This window comes from Hypanus sabinus, chromosome 18, assembly GCF_030144855.1.
Source record: "Hypanus sabinus isolate sHypSab1 chromosome 18, sHypSab1.hap1, whole genome shotgun sequence".
Taxonomy (NCBI): domain Eukaryota; kingdom Metazoa; phylum Chordata; class Chondrichthyes; order Myliobatiformes; family Dasyatidae; genus Hypanus; species Hypanus sabinus.
This window is the reverse complement of record NC_082723.1, coordinates 58,776,281-58,802,997: the sequence shown is the minus strand read 5'-3', so window position 1 is coordinate 58,802,997 and position 26,717 is coordinate 58,776,281. Positions and strand designations below refer to the sequence as shown.

At 40.9% G+C, this 26,717-nt stretch overlaps 1 protein-coding gene across 5 annotated transcripts in view; it reads right to left on the bottom strand.

Moving 5' to 3' along the window:
* Positions 1–2,744: 2,744 nt before the first annotated feature.
* The window catches only part of exd3 (exonuclease 3'-5' domain containing 3), a 170,107-nt gene continuing 146,134 nt past the window's right edge, over positions 2,745–26,717 (bottom strand). For all 5 annotated transcript variants that reach the window (XM_059994439.1, XM_059994441.1, XM_059994443.1 and 2 more), the window contains 2 exons: positions 4,188–4,281; positions 2,745–3,498 (listed from right to left, as the gene is read on the bottom strand). In XM_059994439.1, coding sequence (XP_059850422.1) covers positions 3,164–3,498; positions 4,188–4,281 — 429 coding nt within the window. In that variant the 3' untranslated portion in view covers positions 2,745–3,163. The remainder of the gene's footprint in view (positions 3,499–4,187; positions 4,282–26,717) is intronic.

The following is a 26,717-nucleotide window of genomic DNA, read 5'->3' as shown; positions in this document are numbered from 1 at the left end:
TGACGTCTGTTCATTATATATGTGAAGTTACTTCTCAGAATTGTCTGTGGTGTACAGAGACCTGCGCATCACCTGGGAACCTTCTCAGAGCCTTGTGAAATTTTCCATTTGTGACGTCATGTCAAAGATCAATTCGGATTTTGGATAAGGGGTACTCAACCTGTGTACGCAGGCTCACAATCAATGAGACCCACATGTACAGTTAGATGCTCCAAGACATTAAGATGCAGTTAGGTAACCTGATACTCATGCATATTCAAATACCTTAAAGTAATCAGAAATAGACTGATAAAGATAGGAAAATCAGACACTGTCAGGCATTCAGATACACACTGATATACTCACAGATAATCAGATACACGTGGCTGTTCAGATGCTTCCTAAGTGTGTTCTCATGGTTATAAATATATATTCAGAAATGTGAAAATAAACAATGCATTACATGAATGTATCCAGATATGTGCATCCCCACAGATATTCAGACATTGCAAAAAGGCAATACACACAAAATGCTGGAGGAACTCAGCAGGTCAGGCAGCTTCTATGGAAATGAATAGAGAGTCGATATTTTGAGCCGAGACCCTTTTTCATGATTGCAAAAATCTGATATTTATATAGTTATTCACTTGTCTACAATGACCAGAAATAGGCTGATTGTCACAACCTTACAGGAAAGATCTTGAATGGCATTGCAGTCTTGAGGGACCAAGTGATCTGCTCTTCTTCCTACCTTCTATTCATGATATTCAGATCACACAATAAAATACACAGAGGTTTTCACACTATCAAAGATAATAAATACACAGATAAAGAAATGCCCTACATTAATCAGAAAAATCTAATAATTATGTATGCATTATCAGCTTCAAATATTCAGAAAAACACTGCCATTCAGAAAATCAGGTGCCCACAAATAATCTGATTGGCACAATACCCAGACATTTATTCACATGTCCAGGTACAACACAATAATCAAAAATAGGCTGATAATCAAATACTCAAGCAATACAAAGTCATCTCATATATTCAGAAACAGAGGCTTTCAGATAATGTTACAGACACAGCTGGATACCCCTGACCAATGAGACGTACACGGTATTCAAAGCTGATAAACATGTTCAAATATCCTAAAGTAATCAAAAACAGACTGAGGAGTCATCAACAAAATCTTTCAAAATTTATTTATTCATTTTTGGGTGTCATTGGGAAGATAAAACCATGTATGGCTCACTTCTAATTACCTTCGAACTAGGAGTGCCAGTCACCCATTTCCTCAGTCACTGTAGTCCTTCTATTAAGGCATGCTCACAGTGCAGCTGGACAGGAGGGTTAGACCCAGTGACAATGAAGACCAATAACGTATTTCCAAATGAGTGTGGTGTGGAGGGGCACCTGCAGGTGGAGGTGTTCAAGGGTTTGTGAAGGCTGTTGGTGTAGCCTGGGTGATTAACTGCAGTACATTTATAGATAGCAAACATTGCAGCCATTGGGTCTGGGTGCAAATAAACATTTAGGATTATTGATGGCGATGTCAATGAAGTGGGCTGCTTTGCCTTGGATGTACCTGAAGATCTTCACAGTTGAATCTTCAATCATTCAATGGAGAGTATTCTGACTCATTCCATATAGATAGTGCAAAACTTATGAGGTGTCAGGAGGTGAATTATTCATGGCTGATACCAAGTCTCTAACCTTTTATTATGACCAGTTGATTGATGTGGGTAATTTAGCCGAATTTCTGGTTAATGGTGACTCAGAGGATAGCAATGAATAGAGACTTGGTAATATCATTGCACAGTGGTTCAACTCTTGTTGGAGATGTTCATTGCCTGGGACACATGGGGTGCAAACATTATTTGGTACTTGTCAGTCCACCCCTGAATGTCATCTTGGTATTACTGCATACAGAATTCATTTGTTGAGGAGATGTAAGATGAAATCAATATTGTGTATTCATTGGTGACCATCACCATTTATTTTTTCTATAAACAGAAGAGGTTCTGCAGAATTTTCCAGTGTCCAACTACTTTAATTTTAATCCCCATTCCTATTCCGACACGTGGGTTCATGACCTCCTCTTCTGCCACCATGAGGCCACTCTCAGGTTGGAGGAACAACACCTCACATTCTGCCTGGGTAGCCTCCAACCTGATGGCATGAATATCGATTTCTCCAGCTTCCAGCAATTTTTCCCATTCCCCCTTCCCTCTTCTTCAATTCCCAACTCTGACCCCCCTCTTACCTCTTTTCTCCATACCCACCTATCATCTCCCCTGGTGCCTCTCCTCATTTCCTTTCTCCCATGGTCCACTCTCCTCTCCTATCAGATTCCTTCTTCTCTAGCTCTTTACCTTTTCCACCGATCACCTCCCTGCTTCTTACTTCACTCCCCTCCTCCACCCACCTGGTTTCACCTATCACCATCTAAATTGTACTCCTTCCCCTCCCACCCACTTTCTTATTCTGGTTTCTTCCCCCTTCTGTCCAGCCCAGATGAAGGGTCTTGCTCTGAAACATCCATAGATGCTGAAATTCTGCAGATGCAGGAAATCCACAGCAAAATTCTGGAGGAACTCAGTAGATCAGACAGCATTGATGCGGAGTCAATGTTTCAGGCTCAGATCCTGCTGCAGGACTGGAAAGGAAGGGGGAAGAAGCCAGAATAAGGTGGAGGGGGAGAAGAAGGGGTAAAAGCTGGAAGGTGATAAAGGTAAAAGGCTAAAAGAAGAAGGAACCTGATAGGAGGAGGAAAGTGGACCATGGAAGAAAGGGAAGGAGGGGGGCACCAGGGGGAGGTGATAGGCAGGTGAGGAGAACAGGAGGGATAAGAGGGAATTCAGAATAGAGAATTGAAAATGAGAGAAGAAGAGCGGTGGAAAAATTACCAGAAGTTAGAGAAGTTAGTGGGACAGTTGGAAGGCAGAGCAAGATCGGAGACCTATAGGAAGGTGTGAAGCATGGAAGCTCTGAATGGATGCACCAAGGGAATGAGAAGGAATGTGGATGGTTCTGGAGCTATGATTCTAACCAGAATAATGTAGAAGATGCATCTTTTGTGAGAGTGGCAAGCCCAGGTGGGTACAGAAACACCAAAATTGAGCTCTGACAAGGTCCATTTTAAAGATGAGCTGAAAATAAACATTTAGAACAACACGAAGAAAGATTAAACTTGTAAATGGGTTGATTCGTTTGTGATGTGCAGCACCTCCTGGAATTGAGATAGCACGCGGTGAAAGTGGGAACCTTCCCAGAACACTTTGCCACAGGTAGTGCAGCAGTAGAACCAGGGGACCTTGTCCAATATACCAGGTGGAATGGCCCTCACCTGCAAAATGGCACCACCTGCAAACATCAGTGTCTTCATGTTTAACCTTGACTTCTCTGCCCAATGACAATTGGGAGAATAAGAAGAGATGCCAAGACAACCAGGATCTGTCCGTGGACGCACCCTGTGTTTACTCCGACTGGGCGATTTAATACTCTCAGTGGATGGAATATCTGGAAAATAAAGAAAAGGAAATGAGAAGTATTTGGGAGCTGATAAACTTAAGTCTTTCAATCACTCAACATGAGAGTTCTGGGACTCTCAGTCAACTATTTCTGCACCAATAAAGGGACATCAGCATCTGCACTATTTTAACAAAAGAGCTAACAGGACTGCACCTTTCAAAGCAAATGTATCACCATGCCTCAGTTTAGTTCATATGCTATAACATGCTTCAGGTCACCTAGAAGACCTTGCTTCCCTGAGAAAATTTATCTTGTCTCTGTACACATCACCTTGTCTTACTGCCTGTAAGAAGCAGCATTTCCAAGGGGACTACATGGTGCAGCTGCCGCCTTCCTCCAGGTAACAGCATGCAACTGGACTGGCAGTGATGAGGCCCTCTCTTCCCTGCAAAGTTTCTCAATCCTTGCAAAGTCCTAAAGTACATCTTTCCACAAGGATCCTCTTTCTCTGAGATTCCTCTTCTGCAAGGCCCATTCCAGGGATGTGGTCCCACTCTCTATGGATCTCACTCTCCTGGAATCTTACCTACTTCCTCATCATTTGGAAACCAATGGCTTCTTCTTCGAGAACTCAACCCCAAACAGATCTTCAACTACTCTAAGACACCCAAGCTCCCTCTAAACCGACCCCAAATTATTCTCAAGAATCCACATCAAACCAATTCCACTCTGGTTACCTGAACACTCTGCCTTTTCTGAGGCAGTGCTTATCTTCATGGCTTGGATCATATCTTCAGCCGGCAGCTTCAGGTATTCGGACCCATTGCAGATCTGCAGAGAGAGGAAGGACTACTTAGTTCCATGGCCTGGTGAAGGTCCACCTGATTACTGGACAATCAGCCACTGAAGTGAGTGACAGGGAGGCTAGAAGTGAAACATCATTGCAACTCCACCAATAAAACTAGAAACACAGCAACGGCATTAACAAGGAAATGCAGGCTGGTGGAGCTCCACAAGCTTCAGTCAGGCCATAATCTGTGACGGCATGGGTGGTGAATTGGGGTGTGTCCTGTAGGTAAATGGATCAGTTATGGCGAATAACACTGGTGAGCTGCATGCAGAAATAGCCAGCTGGGATTATGGTATTGCAAAAATTACTTTTAAAAATACAGGACTAATTAATAATGAAGCACTCCAGCAAGGATTGGGGAAGACCAAAATGGAAGTGAGGCATAAATGTTAAGGAAGACATTATATAGAGCGAGAGAGAGAGAGAGAGAAGAGTGAGACAGCGAGAGAGAGAGAGAGAGAGAGAATGGCCCTGAAAGATCAAATGCTAGCTTGCAGCATTAAGACAGATACTATGCTACTGTGGGTAAATCTGCAGGCCCACAAATAGTGAAGTGATGGAGGAGCAACTCTCTGGAGAAACTACAGAAATGTGCAAGAACTATCAGGAGATTTCAATTACCCCTCTATATTAGAATTAGAGACACAGCTGGGAAGGACCTTGGGAACCTCCTTGATCACTGTTTTCCAGCCCAAATGAAGCATTGCTGATTAAGTTCTGGGAAATTTTGTACAGAACCTGGGCAAAGTGCCAATGGGTGAACTATTGTGAAGCAAGAATCATGTTCAGGTTAATTGAGAAGGACAAGGAGAAATCAAAATTGGAGTTGGACCAGATTCAATAAGATGAGAAGGGAATTGGGCAGTAAAGTGGAATCAAATAGGTAAAACTATAGAGAAACAATGAGTGAACTTAGAGGGTGTTTCCCGGAGGGTTGAGCATAGGTGCATTCTCACAAGGGAAAGGAAAGGGAGGCAAAGCCAGGGCTTCCTGAATGACAGGAGTAAATAATAAAAAAGTAAATCAGGTAAATAACTCCAGTGAGCACTTAACTGAATCTCATAAACTGACTGCAAAAAATTAAAATAAAGAGTATGAGAAGAGCTGTTAATGAAAAGGCAACTCAAAAATCTTCTAAACTTTAAATCTAAAGGGATGTCAGTAGTAAATGGGTTATGAAAGGAGGGGTAGAGACAAATAAAGATAAAGAGTGTGATCTGTGCACAGAAGCAGGAGACTGAACTGGAATTTTAAATGTGTGTTTTGCTAAGGATGAAGTTGTCTTCTCAGGAGAAACCTAAGTTACGTACTGGAGAAAGTGGATCAAGAGGGGTTATGAACATGCTTGGCAATATCAAAACAAATGGCTTAATCTTGACGAAGGAGAAGATTCCAGAAACAATAAAAAGGAAAAAGTGAAAACCAACTTGGAAAAGTTTGAGTAGATTTTAAGCCAACACAGATATGTTTAAGGCATATCTCATCTACTCACCTGACCAAATGCTATTGTTGAAATAACCTAAAAAGATGGAACTACTAGTTCATTCAGTGCCCCCCCCCCCCCCCCCACACTACCTCTGCCAGTCGATCAAGATCTTGGTAGATCTTTTACTTTAGTACCACTTCGCCAGTCTTGTCCTCTTGTATCCTCCATGGATTCCACTCACAGCTTAGATTTCAGCCAGTTTTGTATGAGCATCAGATTTCTTGCTCTCACTGATACAGGTATGAACATGTGAGGCCCCAGCACTCAGCCTAGTCACACCCACTAATTTTAATTGTTTCTTTATTTTTGGCGAGTATTCATTGCCCCTCAGATTTTTGCCCCATAGCATGTTTAACCAATCATCAATCTGCACATCCTCCAATCTCAAGTGCTGTAATTATTATTTAATAACTTCTTGTTTGGCATTAGATCAAATACAATCTGAAACTTCACATTCACTGATGGTCTGTTCTGCTACCTATAACCTCAAATGACACCAACAAATTTGTCAAATAGGACTCCCCTTTCATATATCCCTGTTGAGTCTGCCCAAGCCTATTATTTCCTAAGTGGCCTGTTAGCACTTGCTTAATAATTAATTTTAGCAGGTTCTTGACAATTGAGGTCAAGCTAATTCCTTGTTTTCTCTCACTCTCCTTTAAAATAATGGGGCTACATTAATTATCTTTTGGTCTCTGGGAATCATTCTAGCACAGGGGTGGGCAAACTTTTTGACTTGTGGGCCACAAAGGGTTCGAAAATTTGAGAGGGGGGCCGGACCAGGAGCAGATGGACGGAGTGTTTTGGTAATACACCTCATAAGAGAAAATAAAATATCATGGGATATGTAGAAAACATGTGCTTTAATTTCAATTGAAAATGAACAAATGCATTACAACAAAATATCTGTCTTTGAAGTCCCATGGTATTTAGCTATTTATTGAAATGACTTTTAAAACACTGAAAATTAAATGAATAAAATACAGCTTTTTTTAATAGTAACAGTTATTATTTTAAAGCACTGAAAATTCTGTTATCCTTCAAGATATTATCATTATCACTCTCCTCCTGACTGTCTTTATTTCAAAAACGGTAGGAGATGCAGGTCTACTTGTCCTGCTCCTTCTTATTCAATTGTCCCCTGTGCCAAAACTCAACAACGACCAGCACAAAGACAGAACACTGACAGCACGCCAGTATTCGGAGCGCGTTATTTGATCTGGAGCGCATTTTTTATTTTGAGAACGTACATGCACCTGTGTACTACTCATGTCCATCACTTAACAGAAATGACATGTAACATGCAAGGCTTATTGAAAAAAATATTTTCAAATGCATTTTTTACATAACACAACGAAGAAACTTATTTTTAATTTCAGTGGGAACAGTGTTGTTGGTCTCCCTTTTTAGCCAGCGCATCAAAGTCTGGATTTAGTTTTGTTGTGGCGAATCTCAGGATGGATCTGAGGTGTTGGTCAGTTAACTTGGATCTGTGGCTGGCTTTGTTGATGTTCATGACGCTGAACACCTGTTCACACAAATAGGTCGAGCCGAACAAAGAGTAAAGCGCAAATGTGGAGTAATACGCTGCACCTCAACAAAGGTCAATGTGTAGCGGTGTGCTATATGCAGCACTAAAATTACGACACGGAGTCGGTAACAGCAGTCGAAGAAAATAACTTTATTCGAAATCCCCAGCCTCACTTTTAAGCCTCCCTCAACCTGCCCCCCGTGGCGCAGAGGCTCCAAAGCTCTGTGCTCGCAAGCCCCTGCAGGCTATCTCCCTTAGCCGGAACGCTGGCTAATTGTGAGCTGGTTCGGATGTGCCAGGAAATGGGTCACCACAAATGTATATAGAGTGCGTCATCTATTGGGAAAATGCCAGAATTGTGGGGAAAAAACGTTAACAAGGTTTATTAATATAATTTCATCAAGTTCTGCGGGCCGGATTAAAAAGCTTAACGGGCCGCATATGGCCCGCGGGCCGTAGTTTGCTCATGCCTGTTCTAGCAGTTAATGGAATTATGGACGATGACAACCAGCAAATCAACTCAATAACCATCTCCATAGAAACTTTGAGATACAGGTTATCAGTTTTACTGACTTTTAGTTTAATTCATTTCTACACTTTTAACTAATGCTAATTACTTTCAGATCCTCCCTTTATCTAGAGCTATTGTTTTCCACTGTTTCATAGAACATAGAACATTTCCAGAGGGTTTTTTTTTTGTTTCCAGAAAAGACAACCAAACAATATTCATTTAATCTCTCTATTTTCTTGCTTACCAATATAATTTATTCTACATCAGCCTATATGAGAACTGGCAAAGGGTGCACTAGATCCTTAAATATTAGCTATGCTTGTTTACTGACACACCTTTTCAAATGTACTTTCCCAATTAACCACAGCCAATTCATGCCAGTATCTTTGTTGTTTAGATTTTGGACTCTGGTTTTGGGTTGATTGATCTATATTACTTCCAATTGTAACTCCAAGGCCCCTTTATAAGGTTAATAATTAACAGTGCTATATTAGTACAGTTAATGTAACCTGGGTTTGTAATAGACTTTGGTTGCTAAAAGGATCTAGTTTTTTCCCAGCATATATGACAAATAAACTCTACTCGGGCTTCCAGCCAGGTACAAATATCAATGATAACCAATGTTTCTCAAACTCTGCTATCTTCTTAAGAAGATGGCATAGTTTGAAACAAAACGTCGGTAATCATCGATACCTGTTCCCGGCTGTCTCCCTGAGAAGAGCTTATTTGACTTTGGGTGCTGTTTCTGACGTGCTTGCATGTTCCCCTTGTGACCATGTGGATTTCCCCCAGGTGTTCAAGTTGTTCCCTGTCCTAAACCAAATGCATTTTTGCACATCCACTGCCAATACTTCTCTTTCACTCCAGGGACAGCATGTTGATAGGAAAAAAGGGGTAAGAGTGGACCCATGAATGGTTCACAGTTTGATTCTTATGCTACATCTGAACGCTGAAGGGTGAAACCAGGTGAATGTATACTCACCCACCAGAACAATGGTGGAGAGCAATTAAAATAGAAAGGAATGGTCACTGTGCTGAAAAGAATGATGAAAGTTTATCATAATCTCTTCAACATCTTTATGCTCAGACAGAAAATAAATCGTGGATCAGAAACAAGAACCTTAATGATTTTCTGATTGCTTCTTGCTAACATTATTACCACTCCCCTACCAGTTGCAGTAAAGAGCCCAGTTTGACATTTGGCTCTCAAAGTCAAAGCGGTTTAGCCTTCTATGCTTTAGTGATTCAAATGCACAGCAAGATTCAGTAAAATGCTGAGAAAACACCAGGACTATTGCAGTACCAGACTGGCAGATACTTTTCCCCTATAAAAATCCCAATACAATTCACAGGATCCCAGTGAGTTTTAAGGGAATGTGGGGAACATTGAACCATTGCTATTTCCAAATGATTGGACTGAGAATTATTGGAACTTCATTGTACTTCTCCATTGTTTTGAGAAACCTGCCTCAACCAGCCATAGAGGCAATGTGTTGCACATTCCAAACACAATCTGGGTGAAAAAAGTCTTCCTCACAACTCCTATAAACCTCTTAGCCCTTAATCTAAACATACACCTCTGGGGAAAGTTTCCAATTTATAATCATTATCTATGCCTCTTGAACTCTGTATACTTTCATCAGGCTCCCCCCTTGGCCTTCTCTACTCCAAGGAAACAAATCCAGCCTTAATCAAATCCAGGATTAATCTATCTCTCCTATAACTGAAACAATTCCATCACCGGCAAAATCCCAATAAAACTCTTTTCCACCACCTCCAGTGCAATCACATCCTTCCTTTCATGTGGTGACAAGAACTGTACATAGCTATGGCCTAATTAACATTTTAAAATCTTGAAACATAACCTCAATGCTCTTATATTCCATGTCCTAGGGCAAACACTTTGTATGCCTTCTTCAACACCTTATCTACCTGTGTTGCGACTTTCAGGATTCTTGGACGTTGAAATCCCTCTATTCCTCAGCATTCCTTTGGGCTCTGCTTTTCACTGTATATGCCTTATTAGTCTTCCCAAAGTGAATCACTTTATACTTATCAGGATTAAATTCTACCTGCCAATGCCTTGCCCATTTTACCAATTGATCAACTTGTACCCTTGAGTATCTTCAATATCAACAACACTGGCATTTTTACGTCATCTTCCATCTTACCAAACACACCCATATTACTGAAGTATACAACAAACAGTTAGTGACCTAGCACCAATGACTGTAGTACACTATGAATTATAGGCTTCCCATCACAAAAAATATCATCTTCATCCAGCTGCCTCCTATCATCAAGCAAATTTTGGATCCAGTTCGCCAACATTATCAGGATCCTATGTGCTTTAACCTTTTGGACCAGTCTCACATGTGGGTCTTGTCAAAAGCCTAATTGAAGTGCACGTAGCCCATGTCAACTACACTGACTTCATCAACAAATTTTGATACCTCTTCAAAAAATTCAATCAAATTGGTCAGACAGGCCCTCCCCCTAACAAAGCCAGGCTGACAACCTCTGATTAATGCTTGTGTTTCCAAGTGTGGATTAATCCTGTCTCCCGATATCTTTTTCCAGCAACTTCCCTATCACTGATAATGAATTGGCTTATCCTTGCTGCTCTTCATGAATAATGATACTGTGTTTGGTTTTCTCTGATCATCTGGCTCATCACCAATACTCAAGAGATTTAAAAATCTCTGTCAGGACACCTGCAGTCTCTTGCCTGGAATTCACCTCATCAGACCATGGGGATTGTCTACCTTTATGCTCACTATGACATCTAATAATTCTTCCTTTTTAATATTAATACATTCCAAAATTTCACTATCCTCCATCCTGAATTCTCCAATTATGATATCCTTCAACTTAAAGTCGACCTCTGGCTCCACATAAAGACTGCTACTTTGGTCCCTAAATAGGCCCCACATTTTCTATGTTTATCCCTTTGCCCATAATATATCTAAGCAGTGTTTGGGGTTTCAGTTAATTTTGTCTGCCAGTGATATTTTGTGCTCTCTCTCTGTCTTCCTTCCTAATTCCTTTTTGAAATACCTTTCTATACTTGTAAAAGGCCTCCCGTTATCAGTTCTCTGTACCTGCCATATTTTATTATTTATTTACAGATACAGCACAGAACAGGCTTTTCTGACCCAACGAGCCACACCACCCAGCAACCTGCCTATTTAGCCCGAACCTAATCACAGGACCAATTTACAATGACCAATTAACCTACTAACTGGTACACCATGGCATGTGGGGGGGGAGTCCAGACCTCTCAGAGGAAACCCATGTACTCACAGCAAGGCTTCTTTATTTTGCTTTACCCAGTTCTCAATACCCCTTCATATACAGAGGTTGGCTGATTTTCCCTTTTTTGGGAATTACTTTGTGTAATAAAGATATTTTTACATTCCTCTAATATATTAATGCCATTACTATAATACTGTGAGACCTAGTTCTTGACCAATTTGCTTATGGGACCATCTTTTTGTCCATATACATTACCTATATTCTAGGTGGCTAACACCCTAACATATTACATATTTGCTCTTTTTTTTTTGCAAGAGCACCCATAACGTTTCCAGGTGAAATTTCTTCTGCGCAAATGTCTTCTGTATCCACAATAGGATATGTTCTTCCTGAAGTTCACTGGCTGCAATACTCCAGTTGCAGTCACACCATAAGAAATAGGAGCTGGAGTAGATCATCTGGCCTGTTGAGCCTGCTCAGCCATTCAATAAGATCATGGCCGATCTGGCCATGAACTCATCTCTACTTACCTGCCTTTCCCCCATAACCCTTAATTCCTCTAATATGCAAAAATCTATCCAAACTTGTCTTAAATATATTTACTGTGGTAACGTCCACTGCTTCATTGGGCAGAGAATTCCACAGACCACCACCTACTGGGAAAAGCAGTTCCACCTCATCTCCATCCTAAATCTACTCCCCTGAAACTTGAGGCTTTGTCCAGGGTTGGTAAAGTACAACATGACTTCCCTGTTTTTGTCAAATATGTTTCAAGATATGCTCTACAAACTGGTCAATTTACACATATGTATGCTTGGGTTTTCTTTTGCATTCATTTGTCCTGTATGAATCTGGGCATTGGTGATAAGGCTAGCATTAATTGCTAACTGTCCCTGAGAAGATCATGGAGAGGAGTCTGTTTCATCTGTTAATGACCTTCTGGTGAAGATAACCCCACACAGTGTTGTTGGGGATGGAATTCAAGGATTTATATCCAGTAACAATGAAAATAATGAAGGTCAAGGTGCTGTGTAACTTGCACCTCCTGTAGATGGTGGTATTCCAATGAGCCTGAAGCCTTTAGTGGTAGTGGCGATGGATCTGGGAGGTAGCATTAGCAAGTAATTGAAGTGCATTTTGTAGACTGTACACAGTGCAGCCATTGTGCACTGGTGTGGAGGAAATGGATGTTCAGGGTGATGGATGGAGCACAATCAAATGGGATTCTTTGTCCTGGATGGTGCAAAGCTCCTTAAATGCTGTTGTAGCTGTACTCGTAAGGACAAAGGTACTAACAGCAGGGGTGAGTCATTTGGCCCTTTGAGCTTGCGCCACCATTGATCAAGATCACGACCGACCTACCAGAGTGTAATTCTCCAGCACCGTTCGCATATCTCATGAATGCTTTAATGACAGGAAATCTCCATCTCTGTTTTGAATGAACTCAGTGACTAAATCTGTGAGGTTGAAAATTCCAAAGGTTCATTCCTCTAGGTGAAGAAATTTCTTCACATCACCCTCCTAAATGCCTTACTCATTTTTCTGAAGCTCTGGCCTTCAGTTCTAAACTCTTCCTTCAAGGGAAACATCCTCTCAGCATCAGTCCGCTGAACTGTGTAAGTAATAAGTCTGTTCATCTCGATGAGATCTTCAGTCATTCATAACTCTAGGGAACTCTGCTGAAAACTTTTGAAGTAAGATCGGCAATAAGAGGAGAGATAAGTAGATCAAGTGGTCTGTTTATGCTCTCCTCTGAATGTAAACATACCATCCCTGGAACCACACCTTAACTCAAATGACTCCTGAAAATCCATATGGACGACATCATCCTCATTCACTTTAATCAGCCTTTAATACTGCTTGCTTCAATCACTAGTATCGCTTTATCATTTTTTCGCTCTGATTACAATTTTGAAAGGCTTCTTCATCAGCAAAGTTTAAACTGTTGTTGCATGGCATGCACTTGGACCCATTTTTGAACAGATATACCACATTTGAAATACTAGCGCCCAATTCAAGAGAACTATAATATGTCTTATGATCATATTTAGCATATTCCAGAGAGCATATCCTCACCTAGAGAGGATTAGAAGATTGTGGCAAACTCTTCTGCAAATCCCACCTTCCCAGGCAATCAAGAATACACCCCTATCACAGCAAGTGACCAGCTTATTTTAGGAACCTCTCTATTAACGTTCAACCCTGCCACCTCTAGTAGCTCTACTTCAGCAGTCCACGAACCAATAAACACTGCTTGTTATTCTTTTTTTTGCACATTATTGATGAATTTTTTTGAAATGTATAGATTTTTATGTTTCGCTGTGTTGCTGTTGCAATACAAAAAAAGAAGCACATCACGTGTCAGTGATAATAAATCTGATTAAAATTCTGATTCTGCTTAGATTTTGGCAGCACCCTGTCCCTTGGTAAAGACCAACACAAAGTGGTCATTTGTGGGAATGTACCTCGCCCTGGATTTTCAAAGATCTCTTTAAAGGACCCATCACCCTGTTACAATCTGACAATCTAAAGTTTGGTTCAACTTTACCCAGCCTGATCCTCGCTCATCCATGTGAAGTCAGCCTTTCTTCAACTAAGATTTCCTCTGATTGCTTCTTACTCTTCTACATTATTAATTCCAATGTTGCGACCAGTGATCACTGTTCCCCAGTTGTGTTCTTGTTGGGCCGATTCAGCCCTCTCATTACAAACAGACTCGGGAGAAGTATTGTTTAGGAGATCCTTATGAACATGGCTCAGAAATTCCTCCCTTTCCACCATCACTGTCATCACCTCCACAATCACCATCAGCATAGACGCATCACAAGGCTGCATGCTTAGCCCTTGCTCTACTTGCTTCATACCTATGACTGTGTGGCTAAGTACAATTCTAATGCCATGTTTAAGTTTGCTGACAACACTACTGTTGTTGCGTGAATCAAAGGTGGTGACAAATCGGCATACAGCAGGGCAATCTGGTTGAATGATGCCACAACAACCTCTCATTCAACATCAGCAAAACTAAAGAACTGATTATAGAAGAGAGGTAGAAGCCTGAGCACCATGAAACACACACAAAATGCTGGTGGAACTCAGCAGGCCAGGCAACAGCTATGTAAGGAAGTACAGTTCACGTTTTGTACCAAGACCTTTTGGCAGGACTGGAGAAAAAAAGATGGGGAGTAGATTTCAAAGGTGGGGGGAGGGGAAAGAGAAACAGAAGGTGATAGGTGAAACTAGAAAGGGGAGGGATGAAGTGAAGGGCTGGGATGTTGATTGATGAAAGAGATACATGGCTGGAGAAGGGGGAATCTGATAGGAGAGGACAGAAGGCCATTCCACATTCCCTTTTCCCTTGCTCACATCTCCTACCCATTACCAGCCACAGGTGCTCCTTCCCCTTTTCTTTCTTCCACAGCCTTCTGTCCTCTTCTATCAGATTTTCCCTTGTTGATGATTCCTCTACTTTCTTATAAGTTTGCGCAGATTTTGCATGTTATCTAAAACTCTGACATACTTCTATAGATGCATAGTGGAGAGTATTCTGACTGGTTGCATCATGGCCCGGTATGGATACACCAATGCCCAAGAATGGAAAAGTCTACAGATGGTGGTGGAGACAGCTCAGTCCATCGCAGGAAAAGCCCTCCCCACAACTGAGCACAAGAAGCACTGTCACATGGAAGCAGCGACATTATCAAGGCCACCCACCATCAAACCATATCTCTTCTCAGTGATGCTATCGGAGAGGAATTAAAGGACCTCTGGCCTCACACCACCACTATTGAGGCCATGCTCTTTTCTTGGTACTACCATTGGACAGGAGGTACAGAAGCCTTAGGTTCCACACCACCAGGTAGAGGAACTGTTATAATCCTACAACCATTAGGCTCCTGAACCAGCATGGATAACTCCACTGAGCTCAGTTCTGAACTGATTCCACAAACGAAGGACTCACTGGTAAGGACTCTTCAATTCATGTTCTCAGCATTATTTATTTATTTTTATCTTCAAGGTTTGTCTTCTTTTGCACATTGCTTGTTTGTTAATCTGTTTTTTAGTTTTTAATTGATTGCATTACATTTGTTTTCTTGTGAATGCCTGCAAGAAGATAAGAACATAAGAAATAGGAACAGGAGTAGGCCATCCAGCCCATTGAGCTTGTCCCACCATTCAATAAGATCACAGTTGATCTGTCAATAAACTCAACTCCATCTACCTGCCTCTTCCCCATAATACTTAATTCCCCTTCTCTAACTGTATCTTAAATATACTTAGTGAAGAAGCCCCAACTGTTTCCCTGGGCAGAGAATTCCACAGATTCACCATTCTCTGGGAAAAACAGTTTCTCCTCATCTCTGTCCTAAATCTTCTCCCCTGAATCTTGAGGCAATGTCCCCTTGTTCTAGACTCACCTACCAATGCAAACAACTTTCCTACTTCTATTTTATCTATCCTTTTCAAAATTTTGTATGTTTCTATAAGATCCCCTCTCATTCTTCTGAATTCCAGAGAGTATAGTCCCAGGTGACTCAATCTCTCCTCATAGGTTAACCCCTGGAATTAACCTGGTGAACCTCCTCTGCACTGCCTCCAAAGCCAGTATATCCTTTCTCAAGTATGGAGACCAGAACTGCACACAGTTCTCCAGGTGCAGCCTCACCAGTACCCTGTATAGTTGCAGCATGACCTCCCTGCTCTTGAATTCCAAGGGACCTATATTGACTTTAGCCATCCTCTTCTGCTTTATATATTTATAAAAAACTTCTGCTATGCATCTGTTTTTATATTTTGTGCTAATTTACTTTCATACTCTATCTTCCCTTTCCTTATTTCTTGTTCAGCTGTTCTTTGTTGCTTTTTAAATTTTTCCCAATCCTCCAACCATCCAGTACTCTTTGCGACTTTGTACAGAAGAGCTTTTAATTTGATACTATCTTTTATTTCCTTAGTTATCCAAGGCTGGTTCTCCCCACATTTACTGTCCTTCCTTTTGACTGGAATATACTTTTGTTGAGAAAATTAATCTCGAGGTAGTATATAGTAACATATACCTACTTTGATAATACATTTACTCTGAACTCTAAATTTTCCTTTGCCTCTTATTCTCACATCATCCCAATAGAGGAATAATTGGGCCTCTCCAGTGATACCCTTCTACACCTCTGTAATATACTTGCACAAATACTCCTTCAAATTTTTCTCAAAGATTTGTTGATCTATAGAACAGCCACACTACTGTAACAATGCTCTTCCTGCACAGGTCCTTCCCCAGGACCCTTGCACCTTAGATTCTTCCAGAATGCAGCAATTTGAAGAATTGGTCTCATCTGTTCAAGTAGGATGTAATCTACTTATACTTCTTCTCTACTCTCTTTTCAAATATGCTTACTATAAAACCTGTTACCCCCTTGTTCCAGTTTTACATTTCCCCATATCTTCCCAGTATAAGCTATAGGTTTGAGTATTGGAGTGTCCCTTTTAATGCAGTTCTTTATACTTAACTCTGACCTGATTCAGAAATACATACATCAGTTACACCTGACCAGCAAAATTTCACATCAATGCTGGTGATAATAAACCTGATTCTGACTATTTCTGAACCTCAAAGAGCTTTCTCCTGTTCTTTGAAAAAGACCTTCTGCTTTTAATAGGGTCACCTGGTGACAGCCTCTCCCTCTTCTACTGCAGTGTAAATGTGACCATTTAAAAATTAAGCATTTTCTGGTTTCATTTATATACAGAGTTTCATTGCTTTTCTAGACTGCTACTTTAGGTGCCAAGGAATAAAACCCAGCACCAAAATTTGAACAAATAAAGGGATTTTAATCTGCTTAAATAAATTCCTTTGGCCCATACTTTTAAAATGTACCAAGATTTACCTCATGTTATCATCTTCATCTTATTTGTAAAAGACTTTTTTGTAACTGTAGGGCTCATGAGAGTCACACATATTCCCAGCTCATCTCAGACCATACACTTAAGAACAGAGACAAAAAAATCTGTCAACTTAATTACTATTTATTTTCACTTTGAAACATGTTATGGAATTTGATATCGTATAAGACGACAAGGTCTCTGTTTTCACTCGTACCTTGGTCTTACAAAGAGACATAAAATCCACAGCCACCAACCATTATTGGAATACAGTTTGACTCTCACTAGATACCATCTCACACTAACCCTCACTGGGTACAGTCTCACACACACTAATCCTCACTAGGTACAGTATCTCACACACACTAATCCTCATTAGATACAGTCTCACACACACTCATTTTCACTAGGTAGTCTCACACACACTAACCCTCACTGGGTACAGTCTCACACACACTAACTCTCACTGGGTACAGTCCCACACACACACAAATCCTCACTAGGGTACAGTCCCACACACACTAACCCTCACTGGGTACAATCTCACACATTAATCCTCACTGGGTACAATCTCACAGACACTAACCCTCACTGGGTACAGTCTCACACACACTAATTAATCCTCACTAGGTACAGTCTCACAGACACTAACCCTCACTGGGTACAGTCTCACACACACTTTCACTGGGGTACAAATCTCTCTCTCTTTCTCTCTCTAACACACATACGCGCACACAAACTAACCATCACTGTGATACAGTTCCAAACACACACTGACCATCATTGGGGTACAGTTCTCCCATACACGGACTTTAACTGGGGTACAGAAATAAAAGGTTTGTTTCTGCCTTGGAAACCAGTGACCAATGGGATTCTGCAGTGAATGATGCTGGGACTCCATTGTTATTTATAATCTAATTCAGTGAGTTGGAGGAGTGGATAATATATATTATATCCAAGCTCATCTAAAGCTCTTTGAAAGCACAGAGAACAGCGAAGTTTTAGGATATAGACAGTGTTAATGGAAGGGTAAGGTCATGAAAGATGGAATTTGATGCATATTTAAGCCACTGTGTGTTGGTGGTAAAGACAGCCAATATTTAGAGTGGTTGATGCGATGCTAATCAAATACTCTGTCCGTTTCTCAGAACTGTGGTTTTGAACTCATTCAGGGAAATGGAGAGCATTTCATCTTTCTCCTGATTTGTGCCTTGCACTTGGTTCATAGGCCCTGGGGTATCAGGAGGTGAGTCACCTTTGGAAGACTGGTTTTTGTATCCACAGAATTAGTATGACTGGTCCAGTAAAATTTCTAGTCAATGGCACTCCTCAGGATGTGAATGGTTCAAAATTTAGTAATGATAGGACACACTGAATGTCAAGAGTAGGTAGTTGGAATATTTCTTGTTGGAGATGGTCATTGACTGGCACCTCTGTAGTGTAAGTATTACTTAGAACTTAGCTACCAATGCCCAGAAGTGTTTTGGTCTTTCCAGCATGAACAGTTTCATTTGCTGAAATGCTGCAAAATGAATTGAATGCCATGTAATCGTCAGCAAACATCTCCACTTCTGACCATATGATGGAAATAAGATCCTCGATGCTTAAGGTGGTTGAGCCAAGAACACTGCCCTGAGCAACGTCTACAGTGATATCTGAGTTGGAATGATTGACCTCCCACAACTTCTTCTTGAGTGCCAGATATAACTCTAATCATTGGAGTGTTTTCCTCTGATGCCCAATGATTCCAGTTTTACCAGGATATTTAATACTGTGTTTAGTCAGATGCTGCATTGATTGCAAATGCAGTCAATCTGACCTCACTTTCAGAAGTCAGGTCTTTAGTCCATGTTCACACACTAAGGCTATGATGAGGCCTGAGGCTGAGTCATCCTGGCAAAAAACAATCTGCGCATCATTGAGTAGGTTATTGGTAAGGAAGTGCTCCACTGAATCGTACAGTACCTCCATCACTGCTAATGATTTAGAGACAAACTGATCAGCTCACTTGTATTTGTCCTGGTTTTTCATGAACATTACCATATAAAGAATAGTTGTTACTCTGTGATTTACACAGGCAATACAGTTCTCTATAAAGAGAAAAATGTTAACATTTAGAAATATGGTGAGGAGTCTTATCTCAATTCTACACACTGGGACTGTAATCTCTGTGGCACACAGAAAATGCTTTTTATTGCAATTGCTACAAGATCTGCTTTTTCAATGTTAATACCTAATTCTGATAGTTGTTATAATATTTGGAAGCCTGATTATCTCTAATTAAAATTGGGAATGCTATTTTTTCCTATGGTATATCAATTCTTTGATTCTTCAACATACATTGAGGTGCTAACTACAATACACACATGGAATGCTATCTTCTTAACAGTTACAGGTATTGCTGTTCTCACAGGGCTGCAATTCTATAACAAATATATAATAAATACACACACACATACATATATATATTTATGTATTTAGATATAGATATGTTTATTATTATATATCTGGCCCTTCAAGCAGACTCGATGGGCAAGATGGCCTAATTCTGTTCCTGTGTGTTATGATTTAAATGCATAATAAATCTTCTTAATTTGCAAATTAGGTGCTATTGTCATAAGTATACAAGGAAGCTGCTATAATCTATAATAAACAAAAGATCTGCTGGCCTCTATAATACAAGAACAGCTTTTCTTTATAATTTCAACTGGGTTTACAAATTTGTTGTTCTCTACATTATACATGGACCACCGAGCTTCATAAAATACATAAAGCTGCTATTTTGGAATAAAATGACAACAGTTGGTAAGATACATATTATGCACAGAAACATAAACTGCTTCTACACAACTGCTAATGCTAATAGTACACACAGAGGTTGCTATTCAATCTAATACACATTGTGGGCCCCCAACTCTTATTAAAGAGTAACTAACATTCTTTTCAAAAAACACAAGAGGTGCTAATTTCAAAATGCAATGGAACTTGTGAAGTAAAATTAACTTAACTGATCTTCTGAAACATGCAGATGCTAAACTAAATACATATAGGCTGTGATATTCACAAGAGTCGGGGGTAATAATTTAGTCTGTTGTCTTTTATAATCCAGACAACTGGCATCGTTTTCCAGAAAATTCAGAGAGTTGGTCCTCCTCTGAAACATACTCAAGACATAAATATTTCTCTGATAAATAGATGGACTGTTGTTCTTTATCAGACAGAAAGGGGCTGCTGGTCACCATACTACATACTGTATTACTCAGGGTGTCTGCTGATCTCTTTGGCATTCAAAGCTGTTACTGTTTACAAAACTGCTTTGCAACCTTTGCCGACCCAAAGCACACATATATGAATAATTTTTCCGTGCAGCACAGAATTGCTACAACTACCATTTCATTTGTTTATCTCTCTGATCTAAATGTATATTTTTCCAGAATCCTTCACCACACCATTTCCCTGTCGCTGTTATCAATGCAACCCTCACCTGCATCTCCTCTATTTCCCATGTCTGCCCTCAACCCATTCTCTCACTGGCAATGGGGTAGAGCTCCCTGATATCACCCAACAAATCTGCATATCCAACACATCATTACCTGCAACTTCCACCATCTATCCCTTGCCAGCTCTTGCTCCAACCTCTTCCCCAACCCTTAAGTACTGCTTTCTCTCCTTTTTTTCCAGTCCTGATGAAGCGTCTCAACACAAACTGTCATCTGTTCTTTTCCCTCCATAGATGCTGCATGATTGCTGAGTTCCTCCAGCATTTTGTGTGCTTTGCTTCAGATTTCCAGTCTCTCAGGGCACCTATTCATTTCTGCAAGCACACTCGTGTTCAGGCACACCAATTAACAAAACAATTTCTAAAACAAGGAACTCATTCAAATCCAACAGCAGGCTCCCATGGATGTCACCACTCTCAGCAGATTTGATAGACGTATTTAGAGCCAGTTCAAGCTTAGTGAGGGCGAATAATAACACAACAATAAAGAGCAAGAATTGGCCACGTGACCACGAGTCTTCTCCATTACTTGAGATCATGGCTGATAGTCTACTTCAATGACACTTACCAGTACTTCCCTAATTCCTCAATAGCTCTAAAATCCTGAATCCTGCCCATCTCTGTTCTGAATGAACTCAATGATAAGAGTTCCCTCAAGCCTCCAGGAATTCCAAAGTTTCAGCAACCTCAGAGAGAAGAAGTTTCTCATCTCAGTCCTAAAAGGCCTAACTGAAAGCTATGACCCTTGTCTAGACTCCTCATCCTGGACAGATATCCCCCCTGTATCCAGGATGTCAAGCTTTGTAAGAATTTTGCAAATTTCAATGAAATCATTCCTCATTTTCCTAAAATCTAGTGAACATACAGTAGGTGTATCTGCTTAATCTCTTGTCACAGAGCAAGCCTGCCACCTTAGGAACTGGTGAATCTTTGAGACACACAGACTGCAAATGCTTCATTTCCACCTAAAATGTCACCTGTCCTTTCCTTCCATAGATGCTGCCTGACCCTCCAGTTACTTTTTTTTTCTAGTGGGGAATCTTTGTTTTGGGTGGCGGAGTGGAGATACGTCTCTACCAAAGGAGGTGCAAATGTTCCTTTCCTAAATGAGCCTGCAAGTCACCCTTGGACAATGTAGCACTTGCATAACCTCCAATCAGGGTCACGAGAAGCCATGGGAGCAGACAGTGGTTGACTCGTATGAGCAGCTAGTGCATATCACAAGTCCCGGTTATGCGACCACTGACGCCAGGTAGATGATCTTTGAAGTGTATTGATAATGAGTGGGGTCACCCATCTGCCCAGAAGAAGGCAAAAGCAAACCACTTCTGTAGAAAATTTTGCCAAAAATAATCATGGTCATCACCAACATTATCACCAACACAACACATATTGATGAAGATGAATCTTCGTTGCACTCCCTCTACAGCCAGAGCATTCCTCTTTTAGGATCAGAGATCAAAGCCAAAAACAACATGCCAGGTGCAGACTCCAATGTTCAGAAACATACAGCTGTACAGCTGCAGCAAGACATTTATGTTATGAACTCAAATCCCCCTGTTATAAAGGCCAATATACCATTTACCTCCTACACTTTTGTAGCACTACACGTTAGCTTTCAGTGGCCTGAGTACAAGGCCACCCAGGTCCCTTTGAATATCAACACTTCAATTCTTAACGATTTAAAAGATACCCTGCCTTTTTGTTTGGTGCACCAAAGTTAACAAACTCATACTTTCTCACATTATTTTTTGTCTGCTCTCCCCCATCTTAGGATATGGCAGAACACAGGGGTGGGGGGGGGGGGCAGGGGAGGTGGTGGTGGACAATTCATAATGCCACAGGGAGAATGACTGGCATTTCTACTCAGGGAAAAAAAACACTGACAGCCCATTTATGCCTCTCAAAATCTTATAAACATCCATCAGGTCTCTCTTCAGCTTCTGACACTCAAGAGAAAACAACTGAAGTGCTTTCTCTTCTCTTCATTGCTCATACTCTCTATCCATGAAGCATACTGGTAAACTTCTTTTGCACCATTTTTGAAGCCTCAACATCCTTCCTGTGATGGGATGATCAGAACTATTCCCAATAATCCAAATACATCAAACCAAAGTTTTACACAGCCGTAACATGACCTTCACACTCATATACTCAATGTCTGACCAGCGAAGGCAAGTATACCTTCTTACCACTGTATCTACATATGCCACTTAGGAACACAGAAAACCTACAGCACAATACAGGCCCTTCGGCACACAAAGTTGTGCCGAACATGTCCCTAGCTTAGAAATTATTAGGCTTACCTATACCTCTTAATCTTATCAAGTTCCATGTACCTATCTAAAAGTCTCTTAGAAGACCCTATCATATCCACCTCCATCACCATTGCCGGCAGCCCATTCCACACGCTCACCACTCTCTGAGTAAAAAAACTTACCCCTGACATCTCCTCTGTACCTACTCCCCAGCACCTTAAACCTGTGTTCTCTTGTGGCAACCATTTCAGCCCTGGGAAAAAGCCTCTGACTATCTACACGATCAATGCCTCTCATCACCTTATACACCTCTATCAGGTCACCTCTCATCCTCCATCTCTCCAAGGAGAAAAGGCCGAGTTCACCCAACCTATTCTCATAAGGCATGCTCCCCAATCCAGGCAACATCCTTGTAAATCTCTTCTGCACCCTTTCTATGGCTTCCACATCCTTCCTGTAGTGAGGCGATCAGAAATGAGCACAATACTCCAGGTGGGGTCTTATATAGCTGCAACATTACCTCTCGGCTCCTAAATTCAATTCCACAATTGATGAAGACCAATATACTATACACCTTCTTAACCAGAGTCGACCTGAACAGGGGCTTTGAGTGTCCTATCGACTCAGACCCCAAGATCCTTCTGATCCTCCGCACTGCCAAGAGTCCTACCATTAACACCATATTCTGCCATCATATTTGACCTACCAAACTGAATCACTTCACACTTATCTGGGTTGAAATCCATCTGCCACTTCTCAACCCAATTTTGCATCCTATCAATGTCCCGCTGTAACCTCTGACAGCCCTCCACACTATCCACAACACCTCCAGCCTTTGTATCATCATTAAACTTACTAACCCATCCCTCCACTTCCTCATCCAGGTCATTTATAAAAATCACAAAGAGTAAGGGTCCCAGAACAAATCCCTGAGGCACCCCACTGATGACCGACCTCCATGCAGAATATGATCCATCTACAACCATTCTTTGCCTTCTGTGGGCAAACCAGTTCTGGATCCACAAAGCAATATCCCCTTGGAACCCATGCCTCTTTACTTTCTCAATAAGCCTTGCATGGGGTACCTTATCAAATGCCTTGCTGAAATCCATATACACTACATCTACTGCTCTTCCTTCATCAACGTGTTTAGTCACATCCTCAAAAAATTCAATTAGGCTCATAAGGCACAACAAAGTCATGCTGACTACTCCTAATCATAATATGGTAGGGTTCTTTCAGTGAACTATGGACCTGGACCCCAGGATCCTTCCATATATCAAGAACCCTACCATTCACTGTATAGTTTCCCTTTACATTAGACCTCACACTTACTTAGTTTAAACTCCAACATCAAATATGGGAATGTCTAATTTACTAATGTATGAAGTGATGTGTCCCTTTAAGTTCAGTTATTCATAAGTGCAATGCAAAATTATGATAAATTATGGTTTGTTCAAAGAATTAACTGAAGAAAATGAGGTCACAGGCCAGTGACACCAGGCCATGAGGTCTGAATGACCCTGGCACTGAAGAAGTTGGTGACTCTAGACATTGAGGATACAATTTGGAGACCCCGGGCACTGAAGTCACAGAGAAGTGACCGTGGGTTTTTGGGAACAAGCTAGTGAGACCACATAGTAAGGGTATATCAGTACCAGGCAAGAATGCTGGCGGTGTGATACCAGACACAGAAGTTAAGAACACGTTCCAACTTGCAAACAAATTATTTCATGAACAGAATTTGAGAAAATTATTTGTTTGTTTCTCAGGAAGGGAAAGCTGCAATTGGCAGTCTTCCCATTTGCCTGCTGCCCTTGTCCTTTTTTGGGGCTGATGTTGTGCATTTTGGAGGCCCTGTCAAAGTAGCCCGATTAAGTGTGTGTATATCTTGTAGATGCTGTACCCTGCAGCTGCTGTGTGCTAGTGGTGGAGGGAAGGAATGTTTAGGGAGGTTGACAGATTACAGAGCAAGTGGGATGCTTTCTCCTAGATAGTGTCGAACTTGTTGACAGTTGTTTTTGCTGCAATCATCGAGGCAAGTGGCAAACAGTCCAACTCCCCCAGTTGGTGAGTTGTAGGTAGTGGAACTCGGGGTGTAGGAAGATGAGATGGGTATCTAATCTCTGGCTAATCCCATTGTTTCAAGTTGATTCCAAAGATATTGACAATTAGAGACTTTGCATTGAATGCCGACAATGAATGGAGAGATTCTCACTGATATGTCTCTTTGTTTTCCCTATCTGTCTCATTAATTTATTAACTAGATGTAACCACTGGGATAACTTCAGCATACTTCCTTCACCCATGCAAAGGTATTTTCTTTGTCTCCTCCATACCTTCCCTGTCATCTCCAAAAATGTAAACCAATTTACTCTGTTGCATTCCCAGTTCAGAAAGCTTCCCTTTCCATAGGAGCTACCTGAGCTTCCAGCATTTTTCTTTTTATCAGAATCAGAATCAGGTTTATTATCACTGGCATGTGTTGTGAAATTTGTTAACAACAGTAGCAGTACAGTGCAATACATGGAAACTTAAAAAGAGAAAAAAATAAATCAATTACAGTAAGTATATAGTGTATATTAAATAGTTAGATTAAAATAGTGCAAAACAGGAATAGTATATTTTAAAAAAAGTGAGGTAGTCAACATAGGTTCAATGTCCATTTAGGAATTGGATGGCAGACGGGAAGAAGCTGTTCCTGAAATGCTGAGTATGTGCCTTCAGGTTTCTGTACCGCCTTCATGAGGGTAACAATGAGAAGAGTCCTGAGTGATGTGGGTCCTTAATGATGGACGCCGCCTGTCTCAGATACGTACTATGGTAGCTAGTACCCAAGATGGAGCTGACTAATTTTACAACTTACTGTAGCTTCTTTTGGTCCAGTCCTGAAGCCCTCCACCCAACCCATACCAGACAGTTATGCAGCCTAACAGAACACTCTCCACAGTACATCATAGAAGTTTGAGTGGTTTAGGTGAGAAACCAAATCTTTTCAAACTTCTAATTAAGTATAGCCATTATCTTGCCTTCATTATAGCTGCATCAATATGTTGGAAACAGGTTTGATACTCAGAGATCTTGACACCCACAAACTTGAAATTGCTCACTCTCTCCAGTTCTGATCCCTCTATGAGAATTGGTCATGTTCCCTTGTTTTACCTTTCCTGAAGTCACCAATCAGCTCTTTGAGTGCAAGGTTGTTGCTGTGACGCCACTCAAATAGCTGGTATATCTTGCTCCTGTATGCCCTTTCATCACCATCTGAGATCCTACCAACAATGGTTCTATCATCAGCAAGTTTATAGATGGCATTTGGAGTGTTGCATCTCCCTGAAACTAACATTTACATCACAGTAAGGATGCAGAAATTTCAAAGGAGAAATGAAGGAGCCAAATGTTGTGCTTCATGTTGGAACCACCAATATCACAGGAAATAGGGTTGTGGTCCAACTGAGTCAGAAGGCAGGGAGAAAGTTGAGAGATGATGTTTTGAATGTTGAGTCACTCCTAGGCCCACATTCTAGGCAGCTTTATTCATGTCAGAGGACATGATAAAGGAGAATGACTTCAAGGTCTTGGACCTCTTAGATCAGTTCTGGGGCAGAAGGACTCATTGAAAATGGACGTTGTACTTTAATAAAACAAGGGTCAACACACCTGGCTCACTGATATGACTAGGGAGTGATTAAACTAAATTAGCAAGCAAATGGTCAAGATCAAACAGAAGTTAAAAAGAAATTGGGTGCATAAAGTGTTAAACAGCAATAGAGAAGGAAGCAATGCAATAATTAAATGGAAGCAGATTAAGAGAGATTGCTGGGATTACAACAACAGGTTTAGAATGCACGTATTTAAACAAAAAGTTTCATAATGAAGCCAGTGATTTGCAAACACAAATAGCAGTGTGGGATTATAATGCATGGTGTTCACTGAAACATGACTCACAGAAAAGTGCACGATTAGTCACTTAATATTCCTGGATCCAAAGTGATGAGAA